At 36.0% G+C, this 23510-nt stretch overlaps 2 protein-coding genes and 1 long non-coding RNA gene across 6 annotated transcripts; 1 reads left to right on the top strand and 2 right to left on the bottom strand.

The window, feature by feature from the left end:
* Positions 1–601: 601 nt before the first annotated feature.
* Positions 602–16486, bottom strand: nt5c3a (5'-nucleotidase, cytosolic IIIA). 3 transcript variants are annotated; one of them, XM_053486357.1, is made up of 9 exons: positions 16274–16486; positions 5619–5717; positions 4813–4882; positions 4651–4697; positions 4474–4559; positions 3654–3743; positions 2968–3130; positions 1630–1830; positions 602–1534 (listed from the first exon to the last, which is right to left on the bottom strand). In XM_053486357.1, the coding sequence occupies exons 1-9, from the start codon at positions 16409–16411 to the stop codon at positions 1433–1435; spliced, it is 996 nt and encodes a 331-aa protein (XP_053342332.1). In that variant the 5' UTR covers positions 16412–16486; the 3' UTR covers positions 602–1432. The 3 variants fall into 3 exon arrangements, with proteins under 3 accessions (XP_053342332.1, XP_053342333.1, XP_053342331.1); XM_053486358.1 differs by lacking the exon at positions 16274–16486 and adding an exon at positions 8896–8916; XM_053486356.1 differs by lacking the exon at positions 16274–16486 and adding an exon at positions 7207–7291.
* Positions 5862–11782, top strand: LOC128512874 (uncharacterized). Of its 2 annotated transcripts, XR_008356335.1 has the most exons (3): positions 5862–6283; positions 10377–10446; positions 10901–11782. It is a non-coding gene; the product is annotated as an uncharacterized LOC128512874 (long non-coding RNA). The 2 variants fall into 2 exon arrangements; XR_008356334.1 differs by having other exon boundaries at positions 10377–11782.
* Positions 16487–18094: 1608 nt separating the features above from the next.
* Positions 18095–21152, bottom strand: LOC128512737 (uncharacterized). Its single transcript, XM_053486136.1, has 4 exons — positions 20932–21152; positions 19517–19795; positions 19275–19362; positions 18095–18421 (listed from the first exon to the last, which is right to left on the bottom strand). The coding sequence occupies exons 1-4, from the start codon at positions 21140–21142 to the stop codon at positions 18349–18351; spliced, it is 651 nt and encodes a 216-aa protein (XP_053342111.1). The 5' UTR covers positions 21143–21152; the 3' UTR covers positions 18095–18348.
* Positions 21153–23510: the final 2358 nt, after the last annotated feature.

Here is a 23510-nt window from a genome sequence, read left to right as displayed (position 1 = left end):
ACTAGAGAGGATGAAAGAGATGAGAAAGAAAAATAAAGCAATAATTCACCAGGTATTTAAAAACCTTTACACCTTCAAACCTTTAATAAAAATCGGTCGTCACTATTGCCTACATGTATTGACAAACCAGTTTCATTGACAGCGAGGAAAGGCAACATGCAAATTAGCAGCACGTACACAAACACGTCTTGAAAACTTAAAACACTTAAAACTTTACTAATGATGAGTTAGTGCAAGTCAAACTGAATCCACCTCAGGAGCGATCTTATGATGTAAACAGTCCACCTAAAAATGCGCGCACACATACAAACACACACATACTGCTTAACGATGTTCCGCGATGTACGTTACTGTAGCTAGCTAGCTTAGCAGTTTAGTTTTAGATAAACTGATCTTTATCGAGGTAGTGATGATAAGCACAACATCACAACGATTTTAAACTGCACCTGAAAAGTAACACGTTAAAGGTAATAAAAACGCACAATACATTCAGGTCATATGATTGGTGTGTGTGTATTGCTGTGGGACAATGGGCATGGAACTAATATCCATGTGCGTATGGTATGAAGTATGATATGATTTACAGTGGGGGAAAAAAAAGATTTTTATATATATATATCTATATACATATGAAAAAAGGATGCAGGAGGAAACTACAGTGTACTACGGTGGAACATGTTGGTGTAGAAATACATCGATATATTTTGTCCTGTTTCTCAAGAACGAATTCAGATATAAATACAGATACAAATAATAAAAAAAGTATGATCTGAATTGTTATTTCTTGTTGTTGTATTTTTGTAATAAAAAGCTAACCAGAACATCTGGTTGAGATTTGATGTATATCGAATATGCACAGGGATCATTTATATATAAAAAAATTAAAAAAACAAAAAAATTAAAAATAAAATGCACGAGCGAGACTACTAATCTGTGAATGAGTGGTTCGATATGAAACGTTAAAGACCATGTTCACTAAAGCACATCTCTAGTCGAGATGATTCATGAACTGGAGTGATGTAGCTAAAGGTATAGGCCACGCCCACTGGACAGAAATATTTGAAGCGCTAGAATATACAGCTAATGTTACTGTGTAAAACTATTCCTGTAGCACACTGCAGTTACCGCCTGTATAACTATATATATATATAAAAAAATCTAAGACAAGCCTTATCTTCCTTCCTAATTATTATTGCGCGTGACGTCAAATGATGCAATATCAAAAATAATACATTAACAAGTCTACTAATGTACATTAAACCAATTTGCTTATATAGAGATTCTCTCCAGTGTTGGCTTGGTTTAATCTCTCCCCGGTTGGCCTGGAGAAGGAAAGCGACTCTAACAGGATCATGGTGAGGTGTTTGTATGGCTTGTGCGTGCATGGATTAGCCTAGTGACTAGTCGCCTGATAGCCAGAGTCTCTGTACAGTTATAAGATCTTCTGCAGAATGGAATTGGGCACTTCAAGGGTTTCATCCTTGACGAGAACAATATCGTAAGAGTCCAAGTATTTCTCCAGACGCTCCTCGATCTGCAAACAAAACAAAAAAACAAGATTATTATTAGCACGACACCAAGTCTCTACTTTAAAAGTCTTGGCTCTTGAGAGAAAGAGAGGGAGCAGACCTTATCGTTGAGGAAGCCGATCTTCAGGAGGTTCTCCACGTTGGGGACGCCGTCGGCCATGTTCAGGTCCCCGAGCGAGTCTCCCAGAAGGATGATGTTGCTGTTCTCCTTTAGCTGTTTGAAGTATTCGGTGTTTCGCAGCGCGCCGTCATGCTTGTTGTACACGTGAATCAGCTCGCCTTTAAAGCCTTTCAGGACGCCCTGCGGACAAAAGAAGACAGCGCCCCCCATAGTCGGCTTTTAAAACAGCGAACAAACTGTACAGTTGTTCTACATCAATAAGTTATGCATATTGTTTTTTCATAACGGGAAAAAAAATTATAATAGATAAAAAGATTAATAATATCCTTCCACTCTTCCAATAAAAATTATATTTCGTTTCCTTTTCCAGTTATATTTGATTTTTAAAAAAATATTTAAACATAACGCAAAACAGCATTACTGTTTAAAATGTTTTACAGCAGTTTAAACACTTTTTCTAAACTTTTTGGCTAAATGTTTGTTTAATTTCAGATAAAGGTACAAGTGGTACCTTGGAATACGAACGACCCGCCTTGTGAACTGAAAGAACTAATATTTTGCAAGAAATTTGCCTCGGCATGCAAAGCATTTTTCGGCATGGAAGTGACCAAGCTGGTCGCACGTCAGTACACAGCCAAGCGAAGCGAGTTTACATATTTTTTGTGGGGTTTTTTTTGGCCATTTTATGCAAGATTTAGTAAAAACACAGCAAGACAAGAAGGGAGCCACTTTCAGGTTAATTTTTAAAGCAGCTGGTGCCAAGAGGAATTATAAAGTAAGGTTAAGTGAGGTTTAATGTATTTATTTATTATTTTATTAATTTACATGTCTTTTGTAAATGTTTTGATTGTTTTTATATGCAAAAATATAATAATAGTGTTGGAAATTAGTAATATTTGTAATATTTTTTGTGGCTGGAACGAATTATTTGCATTTACATTATTTCCTATGGGAAAATGCGTTTTGCAATACAAAATTTTGCTTTAAGGACTCGCCTCCAGAACAGATTCAATTTGTATTACAAGTTTCCACGGTACAGGTTTTATATATATATAAATAACTGTTCTTTGCTTTGTGTCGGTCAGATTAAGTAATATAAAGTAAGTACTGGTGCGTATACAAATATGAACTGGAAGCTAATTCTCCAATGAATTAATAAACATTCTTCTTGTCGGATAAAAGGGTTACAAGTGAGTGTCTTGAACAAGTTGTAAATGCCACTGAATTAACTACTGAATTAATAACGAGTTAATTTTCATCATTAAATACAAATACGAAGATCTCACATTGATCAGTATGTGTCAGGTTGATACTCACGCTCTCATCGAAGTCCATGAAGTTGGAGACGACTTTGACGTTGGGGTGATAAACCCCAGCCTGTCTGATGATCTCCTCCAGCACGTCTCCCAACCCCGCGGAGAAGATGAACACGGGAACGTTGTGCTGTTGTAGCCGGTCGAAGAAGTGCTCATAACCCTCACTGTGACACACACACACACACACACACACACACACAAACACACGGTGAACACCAGATACTTAATGCAAGTTTGAACTAACATTACAAGTTAGTGGTTGCAAAGATTTTTTCCAACAACAAAAAAAAAGGTAAAAAGTTCACTTTTCTGAGCCTGTAGAAACTAAAACTACAGTAAAGACTTTACTTCATTTCTAATGAAGAAGCACAGTTGTTATTTTTGAATTTAACTCATCCACTAAATATATATATATATATATATATATATATATATATATATATATATAAATATATTAGTGGATATTATGTATGATATATACTAATATTATAATAATATATTGAGATTTCATTTTAATTCATTAAAAGTAATTTTTTGGTTAAACTATACACAGCTTAAGGCAGGAAATACACATATATACACAAACACATCCACTGTCTCTATACTGATATAAGCAATATTTAATATTTAAAAAAAGAGTTTGACAGGATAATGATGATGATGATGATGATGATGATGATGATTTACCGTAAACTGACATCGGATTCCCTGACCACTTCAGGGAGTTTGTCCTTCTCTAACCGCTGCTCCACCAGTAATGTGTGGGATTTAAAATACCTAAAGCAACAGAGGAATGCAGTTTAAAGTGTTAAGCAAAGTGTGCGGCAATGTCTGTGTGTGTGTGTGTGTTAGAGAGCTAGGATTAGAAAGAGGTCTCGGCTCAGCCTCACATGGAGAACCAGTTTACACTTCATTAGCGCTTTTAACATTAGACTTTAAACGAACCAGAAGGAAAAACATTTTGGGAAGAAAACTTAAATTTTGCGATTCTTTTTTTGTTGAAATTGATGTATCGTCACCCTGCCTCCAAAATCGATTTATTTTCATTCATTTTTTTTTTTTAATATATTTGAATTTAAGTTGGTAAAATGTTGCAGTTCCTCTATAATCCTACAGGTGGTGCCCTTTTAAATACTCACACTGGCAGGCAGCAAAGCATTCTGTGAAATAGGAGTGAATTATTCTCTAAATTTGTTTAGAATTTTAACACAATCTGGTATATTTCAGGATATTTATAAAATCCTAAAACTATCAAAACTTCAATACAAACTGAATCTGAATATTTTGGATAGTGGGATTATAAACCATAAGGCTGTACAGTATGAGTGGACTGTAAATTACACGACAGTGTTTATAATTACAGAAGCAGATCTTTTTACCGCTATATTTTGCACTTGCTTTAACCTCACTCCTATAATTACGCTCTGTTTAAAAGCATGCTTATAAATCTAAACATTAGTATTAAGGGGAATATTTGTGAGGTTTAAGACATGTACGGTCAGCTCACCATTCCACCATAAACGGGTATTTCTCCTCCATGGTCAGATGCGGGTCGATCTCAATCGGATAGTACGTCTCCTTCAGGTTAAACAGCTGGAGGGAAATAAGGAGGAATGCATACGTTGCATACTTTTGCAGCATTGGGTGGACGTATATATGAGTTTCGACATGCATGGCCGCTCACCTTTTGCCTACAATCTTCTGTGACGAGCTTGCAGTTGTCAATTATATCTGTGGAAGATGAAAAAAGGCGATCAGCTCGATACTTTTGTCCAGTGTTTAGTGAAACTTGTTCTTTTGTTTAGTGATTAAAGGTTCCTGTTCAGGTGTAGCGGGTTCGACTTACTGTGGCAGGTCGGGCAGCGTTTTCCGTTGATTGAAAATTTGCTTAAGGTCATGTCGAAGTCTGTGATGATCTGAAACGTGAAACAATAAAGTGTGACCTTTTAATTGGAGGTTTTTCCTGTTTGCTCAAGATCAAAGCACTCGTTAGCTCATTATCAAAATGTGAGAAGTGCTGGGGAGTGAGAAAGCTAGAAACTGTGCAAGACTCTTAAAACTTTTTTAAAATATGCATTTTTTTTAAAAGGTCTTCTAATAAAATTTAATGTTCATTATATATTTTTACCCTGATATCTAAACATTAATGCATTGCAAACCTGATCATTATATCACACTGCTTATAAAATCTATAGTTTTTTTGGTAAAATGTTTTTATTGTCAAGACAAATTTCAATACAGGGTTATATTAATGCACTTGAACTACTGCAAACCTTCAATGTTTCTATAGCAACAGCATGCACTGGGATGTTCATTTTGGACGCACGACATAACCCTATTGACAATAAAGTTGTGATGTTTCCTGTCCCGGGTTGATTTAACACTCATTGTCAGATAAATCATAATAATTGTGAAATTGCTCTAGTAGTAAAACAAACACAAAAAAACTTTGCAATGTGCTGTTATGAGAAAGGAATAAACATGCAGTTATTTTAAAACCGGTAATTGTTTTATTACATATTTAAAAAGACGTTTGATTAATATCCTGCTTCGGCACGTTAATGCAGGATCAGGCAGCTCGTATCTGAACTCACACACTGACTGACAGTCTTGGTGAGGTTCTGACTCTCGAGTCTTACAGCGAGTCTGTACCTGTAGTTTAGAGGCGCCGCCTTTAATCAGACCGCAGATGATCTGCTCCACCCGCTCGGGGTCCTTGATGTGGACCGTGCTCTTCTCAAACTCGGGCATCTGCGGAGACACAAGGGGAGAACAGGGGTCGGGTCAGGGCAGGACAGACTGAGAGAGAGAGAGAGAGAGAGAGAGAGAGAGAGAAACACAAGACGGATACAGTAGATAGATGTGCAGATAAATAGAATAAAAGATGTGTAGATAAACGGATAGATAAATAGATAGATAAAATAAATAAGACACACAAAATTTCTTTTTTTTGTGTTAAATCAACTGAATGTTTTTATTCTTTTATTCCCAGTTTTTCTATTCTTTATTAAATCCTTTATTTGTTCACTTGGTTGTTTTACGGTCGTCACAGCTCTGACTCTCCAAACAAACCCCTCCCGGCCTCCATTTCTAAAACTGCTTTTAGACACGTGATGGAAAGGAGGACGGCTTTTAAAAGGCCAGGAGGAGGGAATGGAGCCAGGTAAACTAATCTCCCTCTCTCAGACACACAAACACACCCAAACACACACACACACTGTATATTTACAGTAAGTGGGCTGAACGAGAGGCTCAGTCATGACACAGAGGAGCAGCATGTTGCAGGGCTGAAAAAGTCCTAGAGGACGGCTGGAGAAGTAAGTTACGACAAACTGTTCTGTGTTTCCGCTGTATTTCTGTTTCCGTTATGTGTGTATTAAAATCATTTCCTTATGTGAATATGTAATAGAAACGATACAGGATAAAAAAATAAAACACCATGGCTGAAAGATATCAAAGAGAAACATCTGTTCTTTTCACTTCCTTCGTGTCGTTTGCTGTTTTTCCGTACTGGTTTTAAACTCTGTGTTGAATCTGATCTCTCGGTCCATATGCACACCTATTCTGGGCAGCGGGGAAAAATAGCTACAAACAATCCTGGGTATGGAGAGAGGGTATATTTTTAACGCTGCTAATCACACAGTATGGCTGACCTGTGTGTGTGTGTGTGTGTGTATGTGTTTGTGCGTCAGTGTCCAGTCCGTCAAAACAGCAACTGGTATTATGGAACTTTACAGAGTATTGTGTATTATATTACATTAATAAATAAATAGCAAAATGAGTATGCATAGAATAAATTTTGTAATTAAGCAATAGGTTATAACTTCACAGCATTATTATTATTATTGCACGATTATTATTATTATTATTATTACTAAGAAACAGCATTAACACATCAGACTCTTTTGCACTTTTTACCGAAACTTCCTGAATCTTCTAGACTCCACTTCTAACCTGCAATTTGTTTTGCAAAAGAGACAAACTGACTTATGTAACATTTATCACACGCTTTCAATCTTAATAGTCATAATAGTCATAAACCCACGGAAAAAAGTGTTTCATGTATATTAAATATTTCCTTTCATTACATTATAAATCAATACAATCATTATTCAGCTACTTTTCCATAAAATTCCATGATTTTACACACAAGTGTTTTTTTTTTAATTCATGCAAATGCAATAAAAAAAAAAAAAAAACTCAATTCCATCAACAAGTTGTTTTCTATCTGTCTGCTTACCTCTCCTGTGTTGTTGCAGCTTTGTGAGAAACAAGGAAAGAAAATTCTCTCTGTGCGAGGACGGTTTATATAGTGGAGCCACGCAGGGGGCGTGGCCCATGCACAGATAAGCCCCACCCCTTTCCGAGAGGCCCCTCTCGCTCTCGTTCCCACATACGGCATACAGTGTAGATAAACAGCACAGGGACTGATAGTTAATTAATATCTTTTACAAACATAATGTGATGTCTCTGTTTGAATTCGAGTCTCCTGTTGAACTGAATGAACCCCCGGAACCGTCCACGGTCAGGTTTCTCACTGATTAAATATAAAATATAAAATCAAATCGAATAGGACAGTACGGAAAAAATTTAAACAGGATATTATGGATCAGTGAAAAGTCAATGGGAATAAAGTGTGCAAGCATATTGACTTTCAGATCAATTTATAGAATAACATGGAAGTGAAAAAAAATGAGGTACAAAGGCGTTCAAGTCAAACCGGGACTTTTGATTTTGAAAAATTTCTCATGAATGAAGGCATAAAAAAACCGACTAACACTTGTAAGACTTCAAGCACAGGATGGTGATGAGACCCTTTAACTGCAGTAAGACATCTGAACGGTGCAAACTTTTTTTCTTTTTTTTTAAAGAAGGCCGTATGTCCGTGAATAATAATTCCGGTTGAGGTTGCTCATCATTCATGAACTGGACTTGTACCTGTGATCATTCAGCGAGGTGGACGTCTGATCTTTAAAAAAGGTCAGCTGATTAGCGGGAGAGACGCCTCAGTCTGTGGAAACTGTACACACAATCATGCATCAACACCGCTTGCACGCTACAGGAACTCAACTGGGAGTTATTGCTACATCACCAGTACAGTCCTGATCTCGCTCCAAGCCATTTCCACATGTTTGGTCCACTAAAGGAGTTCCTGGGAGGCCAGCGTTTCAGACTTGAAGCCGGCAGTCCGAGCCTGGCTCCGGCGCACAGAGAAAGTGTTCAAGCGCTAGTGAAACACTGGGATAAGTGCATTAGTGTAGCAGGGGCTTATTTAGAGAAATAAGGTGGTTATTACTCTCATAACTGTGTTCTGATATTCACAATTCCCGGTTTGACTTGAACACCCATGTAACAATAAAATAAAGGATTGTGGGATTAAAACAATAGAATATAATGGGAAAGAAAAGCATAGAATAGAATAAAATGAACAGAATAGAACAGAACAGAATAGAGTAAAATAGAACAGTGGCTAATAGAATAGAATAGAATAAAAGAGAACAGAGGAGAATGGAGCACAGAACAGATAACCAGCTGGTTGGAGAGTTGCATTGAGAGCAGGACAGTCACAGAAAAGGCGCTTGGATTGGTTTCTGCGTTCATTAAAAGAAATAAAGTTCAACTGTCAAACTGTCAAACTGTAAAACCTCAACGCATCATGTTTAAACTTGTGTCTTTTACGCTGTGGGTTTTATATTTGGCTGAAGATGTAGACAGATGCAAACTGGTTTGGGTTTGAAAACAGGTTTAAGCTGAAGCACCGACACCAGCATTATTCCTTCAGAGTTCTTCCTTCATCCTACAGAAAATATTTTAGAAATGATCTACTGCTCGTGTCACAGGCGGTGTTGGTCCAGAAAATAAAACAACATCTGTGAAAAACAGACTGCGCACCTTAACACTGTAATTTCGCAGGACAGAAAATGAGTACCTTTAAAATTCCAGACGTCCAGAGATGCACGTGAACTCTGTGGTATTTCAGGCCTCCTCGATTTTGGGCAAAAAGTTCCACTAAAGTTTAAGAGTTTCAAAAACAACAACAAGAAGCTATTAAAGAGAAGGAGAAGTCGCTGCTGGAGCTCTTACACATAATCAGTGTGGCTCTCGGCCTCCGTCGCCGCTCGCGATAATCAGTCGACGTGATTGGGGATGTAGTAAGCGGTCCTCGACCTACATTCTTCTCGTGATTAGAGTTGTTATCAGGTCAGAAATGATCCCTTCATGGTTTGATGTGTCGTTTATCCACTTGTAAAAGGTTTGGGTCCAAAGTCGTCAACTGTTGAATGGCTTATTTATCACGTGGCGACACCTCTGCTGATGGCTCCACTGTAAGCGCTGCATTATAGACTACAAGGTCGCGGTGTAGATTCGATATTGGAGTGTGTAGCAGGATTATAAAAACACACAACATGCAAACAGTATACTCAATGTCTGGATCAACATGCACAAATCCGAGGGTGTTACTGTGCACTGATGATCAGCACCACACACTTTATACTCCAGGGAATAAATCGTCTTAAAGCATGCCAGTGTAATGCATGTGTAATGCTGTTCGGCCGACCTATTTAAACCTTCCTTATCAGTTTTGTATCAAAAAATTAAAAGGAAAAATTTAAATACTCTGACTATATTGAATTTTATTCGTTTTCAATTCCACAGTGCCGTTTAATGTCTTTGATATTAACAAATTAACAATTAAATGCTCAGTAAATGACAAAGCCTTCATTTATTTAATTATTTCTTTTTTATTATTCTTATTAATATTTTTTATTATATGACAGAACAACTAAATTTATATTATTTAATTATCGTATTGTATTAATATATATATATATATATATATAATTTTATATATTAAATGCCATTTTATGAATGATACTTTATTGTAAAGAGTTAAAACTGATAAATAATTATTAACACATTACATAAAATTGACACAATATTTTAAACACATGCTAATGCACTGCTGAATTCTCATTTTATTTATTTATTTTTTTATTTATGTATTCATATTTTGTAATTGTATTAATAAAAATATATATTATGTTTCTCTATACATAATATTTAAAATGCATTAAATAAATGTAACACATTAAAATGTATTTTTATAAACCTTGTTTTGTATTGGTTTTCTTTTATTTAATGTATTTCTATTTATGTATGTAAATTGTACTTATTTATTTACTTATATTTATTAATTTTTTATTATTATTGTATTTATTTAGTTGTATTTATTGTATTTTATATATTTATTGTACTTTTATTTATTTATATATATTATTTACAGTATTTATAGACGCTTTAAAAACAATTAAGCACTTTTAACAATGGACACGTCACAAAGGAGCTTTGAATCTGGGTTTAAAATTTAAATGAATATTTTTACATTTGTCCCTCACAAACCCGCCAAAGATGGTGGTGGTGATGGAGAAACTGCCTGAGACGACATGAGGAAGAAACCTCAAGAAGAACCAGACAGAAGGTGATTTTCATTCAAGTGTTTAGTTGCTGATATTCTGCAAAAGGGTGTTTATTTAACATTTGTGGAAGGAGTCTCCAGTGTCGGTGCTTTGTAACAGAGTTTACACTTTGTAGTTTCTCTGTAATTACGAGAGAAAGAGAGAGAGAGATCGAGAGAGAGAGAGAGAATGTTGAGACACTGTGGAAGGAATGTGTGTTTATCATAAATCATGATTTTTGTGACTTCTTCACCACTTTAAAAAAACTAGAAATGGATTTTTTTTTACAAAATAAATGATGGGTCTTTCTTTAAAAAAATTTACCTCCTGGCAAAGTGTTGAGTTACAGTATAAGCTTTCTGACATGCTGTCTTTAAAAAAAAAAAAAAGAAAGGAAAATGCTGAGGGGGGAGTAACGTACACCTACATGATTCCACACTGTTGTTGATGATTTTTCTATTTCCTATTATTTATTAGTCCTAATAACATGCAGCCTGTGACGATGCGGTTCAGCGGCAGCGTGTTGATGCTCTTGCTGAGGTTTGTCAGCCAAGGATCCTGAGTCGGACCGGTTTGCTAAAATCACCGTACAAGGAAGAAAAAGCTGCAAAATCCTCATATCGGGTCTGGAAGTATTTACTGAAATCATTATCCCTCTTAATCAGCAGTGAGCTTTCCACAGAACCGATCATCAGCTGCCTCTCTCACTCATTCTCCATCAACTAATGTGTGTGCTTTAAAAGGTCAAAAGGTCAAAGTTCAATGTCTTTAGCTGTATATTTAAGCCGTCACTGGATCCTTGTGAATGTTACAAATGAACTTTACTAAAAAAAACGCAACACACTTACAGTTTGTCTTATAATCGACCTACTTTATGGGTATCGAATCATGTTAAAACACACAGCATTCTCCAAAACCTCTTCAGGATGGAAAGAGCACGTATCTAAATCCAAAGCTTGCAAAAAACGCCTTCGAGCTGAGAACCTCGTTCCAACGCTGCCTGCACTCACTGACCTCGATGTTCAGAAAGAATTCCACAGCGCAGAAGCCGAGACATGCCATCCATTATCATGCTGACTTTTAACCCCCCCCCGCCCCCAAACACACACACACAGATGCGCACACAGTGTCCCAATACCTCTCAAGGCCAAATAAGACGCACCATCATACGCATTGATCTGGGAAATCTCGGAAAGTGATAGTGAAGGACGTGATAAAGGAGGGAATGCTGAAAAAAGCCGAGTCGGGGAAAAGAATCGAACCAGGACAGCAGCCATCGACGCAGAAAGAGACTTAAAAGTGCCATAAAAGTGACTTCTGTATACTGTACAAAGCAACATAAAGATTTTCCGATCACAAGCACTTTCATAAATTTCGATACTGATGTATGAATAAAAAGCCGGACAGCTGAGAGGTTACTACAGGTCACAGTATACACCACATCCCGATAGCTTACAAGGTGTTGATTCATTTTCCTTAAAAGCAGCCTTTATGATTATAGACTTATAACTAAATATATGAAATGATAAATATATGAAACAAGATTTATTTACAATTTCTTAAAGGTATAAAAGGGGTCTCCAGTAATGTTCGTTTTTTTTGTCTTTAGGATAAAGGACTTTGCAGTTTCTTGGAAATACGTCAATAAGTTTGTCTGTCAAATCAATTTCATGAGAAAAAGAAAAAAAGGGAAGCTGGCAAGGTTTATAGCTGCTATAATATACTTATTCTTCCTATCAAGGCCGTTCTACAACTTTAATCGTAACTACAGGGGGAGTTAAAGTCAAACTTGTGATGAAATTTCGGGTGACGTGCGACCGATTGCAATTTAACAAGACTCCAAGCACAGTACGGTGATGAGACTCTAAGCCGCAGTGAAACATCTGAATTGTGCAAACGTTGTAAGGAAGTTCGTAAGTTCATGAACGACAAGGTTTTTCATTAGTGTGAAGGACACTTGAGTTCCTGGAGCACTTTCACTCCAACCCACGGCAGATCATGCCTTCAGTGAGCTCGATTTGTGGACTGAGAACAGGTTTGTGTCTCTTTATTCCAAGTTGTAATGATCCACAATACAAAGACATCATACGCAATCATGATCTTCAAGACTTCAAGATCTCTCAATGCCTTTATCTCTGACTTAATACTTAGTGTCACTTATGGGAAAAAAATCAGTAAATTTAAACCAAAATTAATACTACAGGGCGTTCGAGTCAAATCGGGATTTGTAATGAAATGTCTGGCGAATGAAAGCGTGATTGACATTCAAGCACATTACGGTGATGAGACTCTTAGCCGCAGTAAAACATTTGGATGGATCCTGGCTGAGGTGGCTCAGAGCGCACTGCAGTCTTTCCTATTGAACTTCAATGAATGAAAAGACGGATGAATGACGGATAACTTGTCATCAACTTGCGGAAGAGTCTGTGTGAACTTATACACACAATCATTCACCAACACCATTTGCACGTTACAGGAATTCGCCACATCCCCCGTACAGTCCTGACCTGGCTCCAAGCCATTTCCACATGTTTGGGTCATTAAAGGATTCCTGGGAGGCCAGCATTTCAGACATGAATTAGACAGGAGGTCTGATCGTGGCTCCAGGTTACTGAGAAAACTTTTTTATTATGATGGTGTCCAAGCACTAGTGAAACACTGGGATAAGTGCAATAGTGTAGCAGGGGATTATATAAGGAGAAAAATGGAGTTTTTACTCTCAGAACGCCCCCCTGATAAAATAAATAAATAAATAAAAGAATGTATGACAAAAATTAAAAGTAATACTTGTTGGCAAATTGCTTTGGTATAAATATGAATAAATGCCTTAATTACTGTGTAAGCTCTGTTTAATTCCATGTTATTATGTCATTTATTTTCATATTCTAAACCTGAATATGTAATAACTGGAATAAATAATGACGAATCTGGCTGCTGACATTTAGCCAAACATATGTTATAGCAGTTAATGTACTAAGTTCGATTACTTTAAGATTTCCTCAGTTTACACAGCATGAATTATAAAATAAACTACTGTTTCACGCATAAAGTAACACATAGATGAGGGTCAAGGTTGGTTGAACGGATTAAACCATCGAATGCAGCAGAGCTTTACGATTAAAGGTCAGATGCACTTAACTGTTTGCACATGTTGCAGATACAATAAAATCTAATTCTGTGTGAAATCTTGAGCGAGTGGAGGGCACTTGAGATTTTCCACTTGAACCCGTCTTCATGGTGGAGCGGGTGGGGGGGGTGTATTGTCATGCTAGAACAGGTTTGGGTCTGTTAGCTCCAGTGAAGGGAATTTCCTAATGCACTTCCAACATTTTGCTAATTTGCTAAAGCACTTCCAACACTTTGGGGAAGAACCATGGTCTCCAATGAAGAACAACATCTCTGCAAACTTTCTGAAGAAAATTGAAAAACCATGAACTGCAACAAAAGTTTTTCAGCAAATGTTCGAGAGTTGGGTTTAAAGATAGCGCAAATGCATGGCTTGTACATCAGTAAATTAAAAACGTATGTATACTGCTACATTACTTTTATACAATGTTTATGAAATAACAAATAGATAAAGATATACTGTAATATAATGGGACATATGGAAGGTTTACTTTTCTTATACCACAGTAATCTGTTAACATGTTTTAAATTTATATCATGTCAATGTAATGAACAGGATGTCATGTCAAACACTTGTTAGTTATTTGTAATTATATTTAATGTTTGGGAACGTCTGTGATATAGCACTATTTTTCATCTAATTATTGTTTGTCTTAGATGTACAGTGGCATTAAAAAGTATTTGCCCCCTTTATGATTTTATTTTATTTTTTTTAACTACATGCTTTAGTTCTTGTGGGAATGTGTTGCACACGCACACACACACACACATATATTTATATATATATATATATATATATATATATATATATATATATATATATATTGTTTTACAAATTTATGCATTAAATTGTCACAACGCACATGAAGAATAAGTCCGAACTTAAATCTGATTGAGATCCTTAAACAGGCCGTTCATAATAGAAAACCCTCCAATGTGGCTGAATTAAATCAATTCTGCAAAGAAGTTCCAGAAATTTCTCCACAGTGATGCGAAAGCTTGATTGTCATCATTGCCGCCAAGGGTGGAACAATCAGTTATTAGATTTAGGGGGCAATTACTTTTTTACATAGGGTCAGGCAAATTGCACGGCTTTTTTTCCCCCCTTACTAAATGAAATCATCAACTGCATTTTGTATTTACTTGGGTCTTTGTGCCACATTTCATATAATTTATACAGTTTATACTTTTACATTATACATGTATATATTACTATCACTTATTCACTCACTCATCACCCTTGGACTGCGGAAGCAAACCCAGAGGAAACCCACCAAAAACATAAAGAACATGCAAACTCCATGAACACAGAGACGGGAATCTGATTCCAAAACGAACCCGGGCGCTGGAGGTGCAAGGCGACAGTGCTCACCACTACACCACCACCATATATATATATATATATATATATATATATATATATATATATATAGTATATTTGCATATTTTATATTTTACGTTCTTTTTGTAGTTCAATTTGCCTCTTCTTGCCTTCTTATTCTATTTCATCTTTCCCTTTTTAGGTCACTAACAGTTGTATAAGCATTTCACTGCATATCATACTGTGTATGGTTGTGTATGTGACAAATAAAATTAGAATCTAATATAAAAATTTGTTTAATGATCTGAATCTTTTAAGTGTGACAAATATGTGAAAAAATATATTTAATATATTAGGAAAGGGACATATTTTTTCACAGCACTGTATGCACACTCTCCTGTACAACGCCTTGTGAATTAACTGCTACTATCAAAATTATCCTGTTTTAGTAAACGTGCATTAACAATTTGTGCTGCAGAACTACTCTCAGAGCTGCTGTTATAGGAAACTAATCTACAAATTTGACCTATAAATTTAACATTTTGCAATTCTGCTCTTGTGAGCGCATCAGCAGGTAAAAATATACTGAACTCTGGACTCGTGATTACACAAGACTCGGAATTTATCATCCCTGATTTATCTGTGTCGCAATATTATAGAAAATGTTTTCCAGGTGAAGATGCAGAATGTCCTCGGGTTTCCCTGGGAGCGATTAAACAAAACCCTGGCACTGATTTGCTGTAGTAAAGGTTTTATCAGAGACACTGGCACATGAGTGTACATGAGTTGTGTACTCCGAGATGCAATCCACCTGACTTTTGACCTGAGAGTAAATCTTAACCACGTGACCAGCTGATTGGCGGGTGGTCAAGGAGTGACATCATTGAGCTGCGACGTCAATGGACGTCCTGATAATGCAGCGAGGTGAGGAATTTGAACATCTATCTATAAATCTATCTTTCTATCTATCTATATAACTATCTATTACCTTTGACCGCCAAAACTAAACAAAATAACTTTATTATAATAACTTAAATTATAATTAAACATTTTTATACATATATTGTCGTTATATCTCAGTAGTCACTCATTTTCACAAAAACAATAAAACAATATTTAGTTAAAATATATTTTTTAATCTAGCTAAAAATGATTAAAACAGCTAAGCTAACATAGCACAACGTAGCTGTGACCTCTAAAGCAGTTCTGAGACCGAATACCAAACGCATCACCCGTTATATAGTGCACTAGAAATGCTGTATACTGCGCTGCTTATTTGCGCCCTAAATACGACACTTGTGTAGTGTTTCATGCAGCCGTTTGGGACACAGCCGTTATTATTATTTTTCACTCGTTCCATCCGCGCATGCGCAACTCATCGCCGCACCGGAGCGGAAGCTCACCATTTCGATGATCTTGGTTTTCTTGCCAGCTCTTTTCTTCTTGGCGACAATATACTGAGCGAGGACGACTCCTCCAAAGAGTGCACACACACTCGCACTAGCCACCGCCCCGACTTTAACCACGGCGGTTTTATCCATAACCTGGTGTCAGTGTTCTTATAGAGGAATCATCTACGCTGCTTCTGCTTCTTCTTCTTCTTCCTGCGTTCACATGGCCACGCCCACCGCGTTCTGACAACCTGCACTTGGTCCAACACGCGGCCTAGCTTTTCATTAAAGCTATTTTTTTTTTTAAATAAAGCCGTACTGATTAAAGTGATTTTGTTTTCAAACGTGTATAAATATTTGTGTAAATCTCAGAACCTCATTTAGCTTCATCTCCTCATTATTTTTTTTTGTCACCACCTACATTTTGAAAATGGTATGGACCGTGTCCATCCATGTCGCCATGGAAACCCGTTAGAACCTGGCCACAAACAAAACATGCAGATATAAACTTTAAAAATAACAAGAACAATAATAAAAATAAATCACATATATGTTTTGTATAATGAAACATGCTACACTATAATAATTTGGTCATTCTACAGAAAAAGGTGGAATTTGGGTGATAAAATTTCTTCTTTCACACCCAGAACTTCTTACGAATGTTCAGCATCATGAAGTTTCGCATTAAGAACTAAAAGTTTGCAAGTAATTTCCCTCAGGGTACAAAGCATTTTGGATACCATAGCATTTGGCATTAGGTAATAAAGTATTAACAACAACAACAACAGCCAGCTGTCATTTTAAGACACGAAGGTGAGATGTTCTGGAACATTTCCTACAAGAACAGGATTGTGTTAAGTGCATTTGCAAAACCCATCAGGCTCCATGATGAAACTGTCTCTCATGAAGACCTTCCCAGGAAAGCGAGACCAAAACGTTACCTCTGCTGCAGAGGAGAAGTTCATTTAGAGTCACCAGCCTCAGAAATCACCAATTAACAACCAGCACCTCAGATTAGAGGCGTTATGAAGCTCTACAGCGGATTCATCTCAAAGGGGATTTTGGACACCTTCAGCAGGGTTTTGCAATGTAGAAAGAAATAAAAATCTGGGAAGACCATGGAATTATAAGGTGTGAACAAACTTTTGACTGGTTGTGTATGTTACCATATTTATTACACTTAGCATTAACTAGCCTTGTTGGTGGATATAGCTTGGATAATGCTATACATTATATACTGTATATAATTTTTATGTGTGTGTATATATTCTGTTTTTCTGATTTTCTGTCTCAGAGCTTTTCCTCACAATTAGAACTCATGTCATATGCAAATCGTGGTCACCCAAAGCCCGTCCAGTCCGGACAGAAAACTGGAAAGAAAAACACAGAGAACCAAAGAGTTCAGTGTTGTTGATCCACAGATCTTTAACCAATCAAGCACTCATGTATTGCCCGGGACAAACAAATCTGATCCACAGAGTCCCCACCTGGCACCCAAAGGATCTGCCACTAACGTCCTGGTGCCAGACACCACGGCATGTCAAACGCTATCCAGATGAATTAACCCTTTTTGGAAAAATCCTTTTAAAGTACAGTGATACAATTAAAGATAAAATAAAAGTGGCTTTCTGGCAGTTCCTAGTAATTGAACTAACAAAGTAACCTTATAACTGAGGTACAGTAAGTTTAAAATAATGCATTCAATTATTGTCAATATAGTCTACTAAGTTAACTTCATTCTTCTATTCTACTTCTTCTTATAATTACTGCTTGATTATTTAACATCTTAATGATTGCATAGAAGACCAAATAATTTGTCAAGCTTATTTTTTATTGAGGTAAATGACAATCAGTGCTTTAGTAGTTTCAATACAAAGCCATCAGAAGTCCTAAAAGTTTAATTGCACTCTGAATAATAAAACTGACTTTTATTCTGAGTATAGCACTTTTTTTCTAAAGACATTGCAGACATTATAAGTATGCATACAGTAGATGACAAGAACAAACCTTTCAGTAAAAATACTTTCATGTAGTAATATGATAATAATGCAAAATAACGCACAGTAGAGTAGTGCAAGTTGTTCAAGTTACATGAAAAACAATCGGTCACAATAACATGAATTGGAGTCCATCATGTGACCTTCCAGGCATCCATCAAACCTGCAACATGAACCAAAGTCAGAGAAAAATTACTGCATAAAGAAGTTGATTTGTTAAAGTAATAAAAATCTCCTGTTTGTTTCAACACCTACAACCAAGATATAATTACAAAGATAACTTTATCACATAAAACTGTGTTTTGCTGCACAATGAATCTGGCTTTTTCCCCTTATTTCCAAGCTCCTGTTTAATTTTCTGTCTCAGACCTTTTTTCTTACAATTAGAACTCATGTCATATGCGAGTTCATTGAAAGGGAGGACTGAAACGCTTATCAGTGCTTTAGTATAAATTATACAACAGTTATTTCTAATCGGGTAATCCTATTGGGTGAGAGCCATTCTACAAGTGATGATATAGAACGTAACAGCACTGGGACGTTACCGTTACGTGCATCACTCAGCATCACAGCTGTTTTAACAGGAAAGAGGAGAAAGCAGCTACCGGTTAAAAACCACATTCAGAACCAGACAAAGCTAACTAGCTTCTAACACAAGGCAACACCTGATTAAATAAACAATCAAATCATAATCTGTTCATAATGATAGGTGTTTGTAGACCTGTTGTATAAAATGAATTATATTTAAGCAAAATTACACAAGAGGCCATGCTGTTATACTGAATATCAGCATGGTTATAACGTGATATTTCAGTACAACAGCACTCCCTTTCCTGTGATATTGCTGAAACAGACATTGCCAAGTGGACAGCAGGGGGTGCTAAAATGACAAATGCAAAACTATTAATTAAAGGTAAATTCTGATTTACAGAATTTAAGTTGTGTTTAATATCTATGCAATTCATGTAGAAATTATTTTAAATTTTTTTGGAAAAAAGAAAATTTTATAGACTCACATGGTTTGTGTTTGAACAATTTCTGTGTCCTCGTAGACCACCTCTTCTAAAACATCCACTTCGACACCCACCACTAATGCATTTCCCACTAAGATATGCAACCAAAACACATATCAGGAATATACCACACATTTTACATGTTTATACAACAGCATTGTAAATATAGTCAAAGGTTTTATGGTATTAAATGTTTTTTGCGATGTCTGTACGCTCTTTAATTATTTATCGAGACTGGTACACACCATGACAACAGGGAGGAGGTAAAGATGGCCACTGGTTGCTACTCCATCCTGAATCTACAGCCCTGCATGGACATAAAGGGTCTTCGCTCTGTTCTGGCTCTTCACTCATACTTCGAGGATGAGATGTTTCAGGGTTGAGTTCTCTGCCATCACATGTGTCCATGTGGACACTGTGGACATGGTGATGATGGTGACACATTTCTCCAAAATTACTTCCAGAATCACGCAAGCAGGAATCAGTCTCATCCTGAATGTACGCATGGGTGAGCTCACTGTCTCCTGGAGGAAAAGATACACAAGGAGCAGAAATTAATCCAATCTGTTCTAGTGAATGTTTATTAAACGGAGTAGATTTGTATGTGAGATACCCCTTCATATAGAAAAACAAATGACAAATTAAAATATAAAACCACTAAATTAGGTTTTCATTAAAAATTATAAGAAGTGCTTATTTGTATTTGTAAATCGACATATAAAATAAAAATATATTTCAGCTTTTTTTTTGGGATAGAACACCTGAGTATCATGATGCATATTTTGCATAAAATAGTTTTTGCCAAAGAGCCAGAAAGAAGACTTTCTTCTATTAATGAAGAATAATTCTCCAGACTAACTGAAGGATTTTTTCTTCTCTCATTTTTGTCAGGTTTTTAATCTCAAATTTTCAGTCCAGTCCCTGTATCAGAGGAGTTTCAGATAAATGTTTTTCATTTTGAAAGAGGCCCAGAGGATGACAGATGATCAGGTTGCTGCGGTGATGCTGATGCTGAGTGGTTGGAACAGACGAGAGGGAAAATGGGGTTGCTGCTGAGGTTGTTACATGAACAGCCTATTTTTAAATCGTATCTTTAGGCAATTTGCAGCCTGTCATAGTTAAGCGTTCATTCCTACTTTTTTAATCTACTGTATATCATTTAAGTTAAGCATAAAATCTACAAAAAGATAAAAAAAAAAAAACATTTCTCAAAAATTTGAAGCTAAAAAATGAATTAAGTAAGCGTTCATCACGTGATACCAATGCTGAAAAATGTAGGATGGAGAGGAAGGAGGGCTGCTTTGTTGCAGGATGACGTTAGCCTGTGTGTGCCAGCGGGCATGCTGAGATCGTGTATGGCACGGCACTGCTAGTTTTCCGCTCGTGTTGGCAGGCAGGCAAATTGTGAAATTAGAAATTACAAACCGACTATGAAAAATATATTTAAAATCAAATAAAAACATAAAGAATATGTGTAATAAACAGAACAGAAACAACACACACATATACATACATCATAGTTCAAACTGTCATAATTCAGTTAAATGCAAAAAAGAAAAAAGTGACGCCAATGAAAAAACAAACAACCATTTGGACACTATTTTTTAGCATCACATAAAAAGAATAACACACAATTCTAAATATCACGCTCATGCCTTACCTGTGCAATAACACACAGCTGGACATTCTCTCAGCCCCGGGACTTTGCTGTCCTCCTTCTGTTGCTGCCTAGATGAATCATACTCAAATCTGCCATTAAGATTTCTGAAACGATCACAGCAGATCTGCTGTCTGTCTGAGAGAGAACAGCACCGGTCTTGGTGATGCATCTCTCCACACTTGGATTGATTAGCAATGATCGTCTGCTCCATCCCTTTACAAGTTGGTTAAATCAGAGTGCTGCGTGTGTCTGATCTGTGTGTGAGTCTTCCACGTTATTCAGTATCCTATTCAGATAGGATGTGAGGTCATGGGCTTGCCCACTCCTCCACCCTAAACTGTTAATGCCTGGTACAGCACCATTGATACAGATTTGGTTAAAACTGGTGTGGAAAGTCTCTTTAAATATTTCTAGAAATAATAGTGTTTATTATTCAGTTTGTTTTAAAATAGTTACAAAAGTCTATAAACTGTTAGGGAATTAATTAAATGTAAAATAATAATAATAATAATAATAATAAGTGCATTTTGCTCTAATATGATGGGGATCATTATAGTGGCAAAGAAATCTCCAAGGATTACCAGTGAAGATGGCATGGATGGCAGGGTTTTGCACTCAAAGCCAAAGTTCTATAAAGACATACTGTAGGCCTGCTTTATTTCCCACTTAGGGATCAGTACCTGACCGCAATAATGTACCTATAAATCCACACATCCATTTTCAAAAGTCTAGTGTAGAGGCTTTCCCGGGGGAGTGAAAGTTATTATAACAGGAAAGGGGAAATAAACTGGAATGGGATGTTCAACAAACCCATATGGGTGATGCTCACACTGGGCCATAGTGCATGTCGGAATTATACAATGACTAGATTAATTGAGGTGCTACTCCAGAAGCACTAAGATTGAACTGAACTGAAATGCTACAAGTTATTATAATTATAATGTCGTCCTTTTTTATTTATATTACATGAAATTTTACATTAAATACAAACTTAAGCACTGTTCCTGTAAATCATTATTATAGCCTAAAATAATAATAATAATTATTATTATTATTATTATTATTATTATTATCTCTGTATTGGTTATCATGTAACTGTCCTTAATTGCAGGTTATATATATAACTGTTGGAGGATAAGCTCTGGTTTATCTATATCTATATAGAGTTATCAGGATAAAAGAAATTAGGAATTGAAGTAAATAAGTTTGTTTTTGGACCAAGAGGGATTGACTGGTGTTATGAGCTGTGTCAAATGTGCGGTTTTTATCTGGTTTGTCAGTTTGGACACCAGGCATAACAGCAAGCCTTCAAGAAAAAGCAATGACACCTAGATAACATCACTACTGGGTTTGAGTTCTTGTCCTCCATCTGGCAAAAGAAGTAAGAAAATGCACATTTACACTACATCTCTCCACCAGCAGGGGGCAGTGTTTCCATTTTATAACTAGTGTTCTTGTACTTTATACTAGAATAAACCACTTTTAATAATGCAAAAAACAAACAAACAAATAAGATAGTTTTAAAAATAAAAATGAATAACAAAATATAGAATTTAATGGTTTTCTGGTCATTATATCCATGCAAATGTGTCACAACTGCATTAGTCTTGTCACAAAGGACATTATTGTCAAAAACCAATTAACGTCTTCAACTGCGTAAATAAATTTGGGATGATATATCTGCCATTATGTGTTTACAAAAAAAAAATCTATATTAAAAAAAATATTTCATTTTATAACTAATGTTCTGTAATATTTGTATATGTATTAACACTTCAAATAATGCAAATAAAAAAAAACTAGTGGCACATAATTATTAAGAATTTCTTGTTGTTCTGGTTATTATATTCATCCCACTGCATTAGTCTCATCACAAAAGACATTATTATCAAAAAAAGGACAATTTGAGGAAATATTGACGATTTAACCTCTTTAACTGCATAGATAAATTTGGGATGATTTACTGATACAGGATACTGTATCTGCCATTATGTGTTTGAAAAATTCTCTATGGAACTTCATAAAAAGCTTCTTTTTTAAAAAAAAAAAATTTTTTAACAAATATATGAGTGCTTTAGCTTACCATCTACTACACATGAAAAAAAAGTTACTTATTTTTCTTAAAGGAATTTAAAAAACAAAAACATTTTTGATACAATCAGGGGGCATGTGATCAATAGGAAAATACTTTGTGTGAAAGAAATTTATAAAGAAATCATTCTAACATAAATACAAATTGTCTGTGACATGACCTGATATTTTGGGGGTGATTTAAATATATTTTGGGGGTGATTCCTACATATGCCTCAACATTCAGACTGAAGAATAAGATACACTGGTGTGTGTCTGTGTGTGTGTGTGTTAGACAGCGAGTGACAACTGAGATGAATATAAAAGCAGTAAAAAATGAATAAACCACTGTGAAATAAGGAGAATAACAAAATTAGAAAATAAACCCATCCACTTCATGTGTGAACAAATCACTATCGTTTGTGTAACTTACAACTGTAGCAAAATCTAATTAAAGTACACAATCAAGCAGTTCCCAGCAATAGAGCTCTGGGGTTGAATTTACTTCT

The sequence above is a fragment of the Clarias gariepinus genome, chromosome 25, assembly GCF_024256425.1.
Source record: "Clarias gariepinus isolate MV-2021 ecotype Netherlands chromosome 25, CGAR_prim_01v2, whole genome shotgun sequence".
Classification (NCBI taxonomy): Eukaryota; Metazoa; Chordata; class Actinopteri; order Siluriformes; family Clariidae; genus Clarias; species Clarias gariepinus.
Note: the sequence above shows the minus strand (reverse complement) of the source record. Positions and strands in the feature narration are given on the sequence as shown.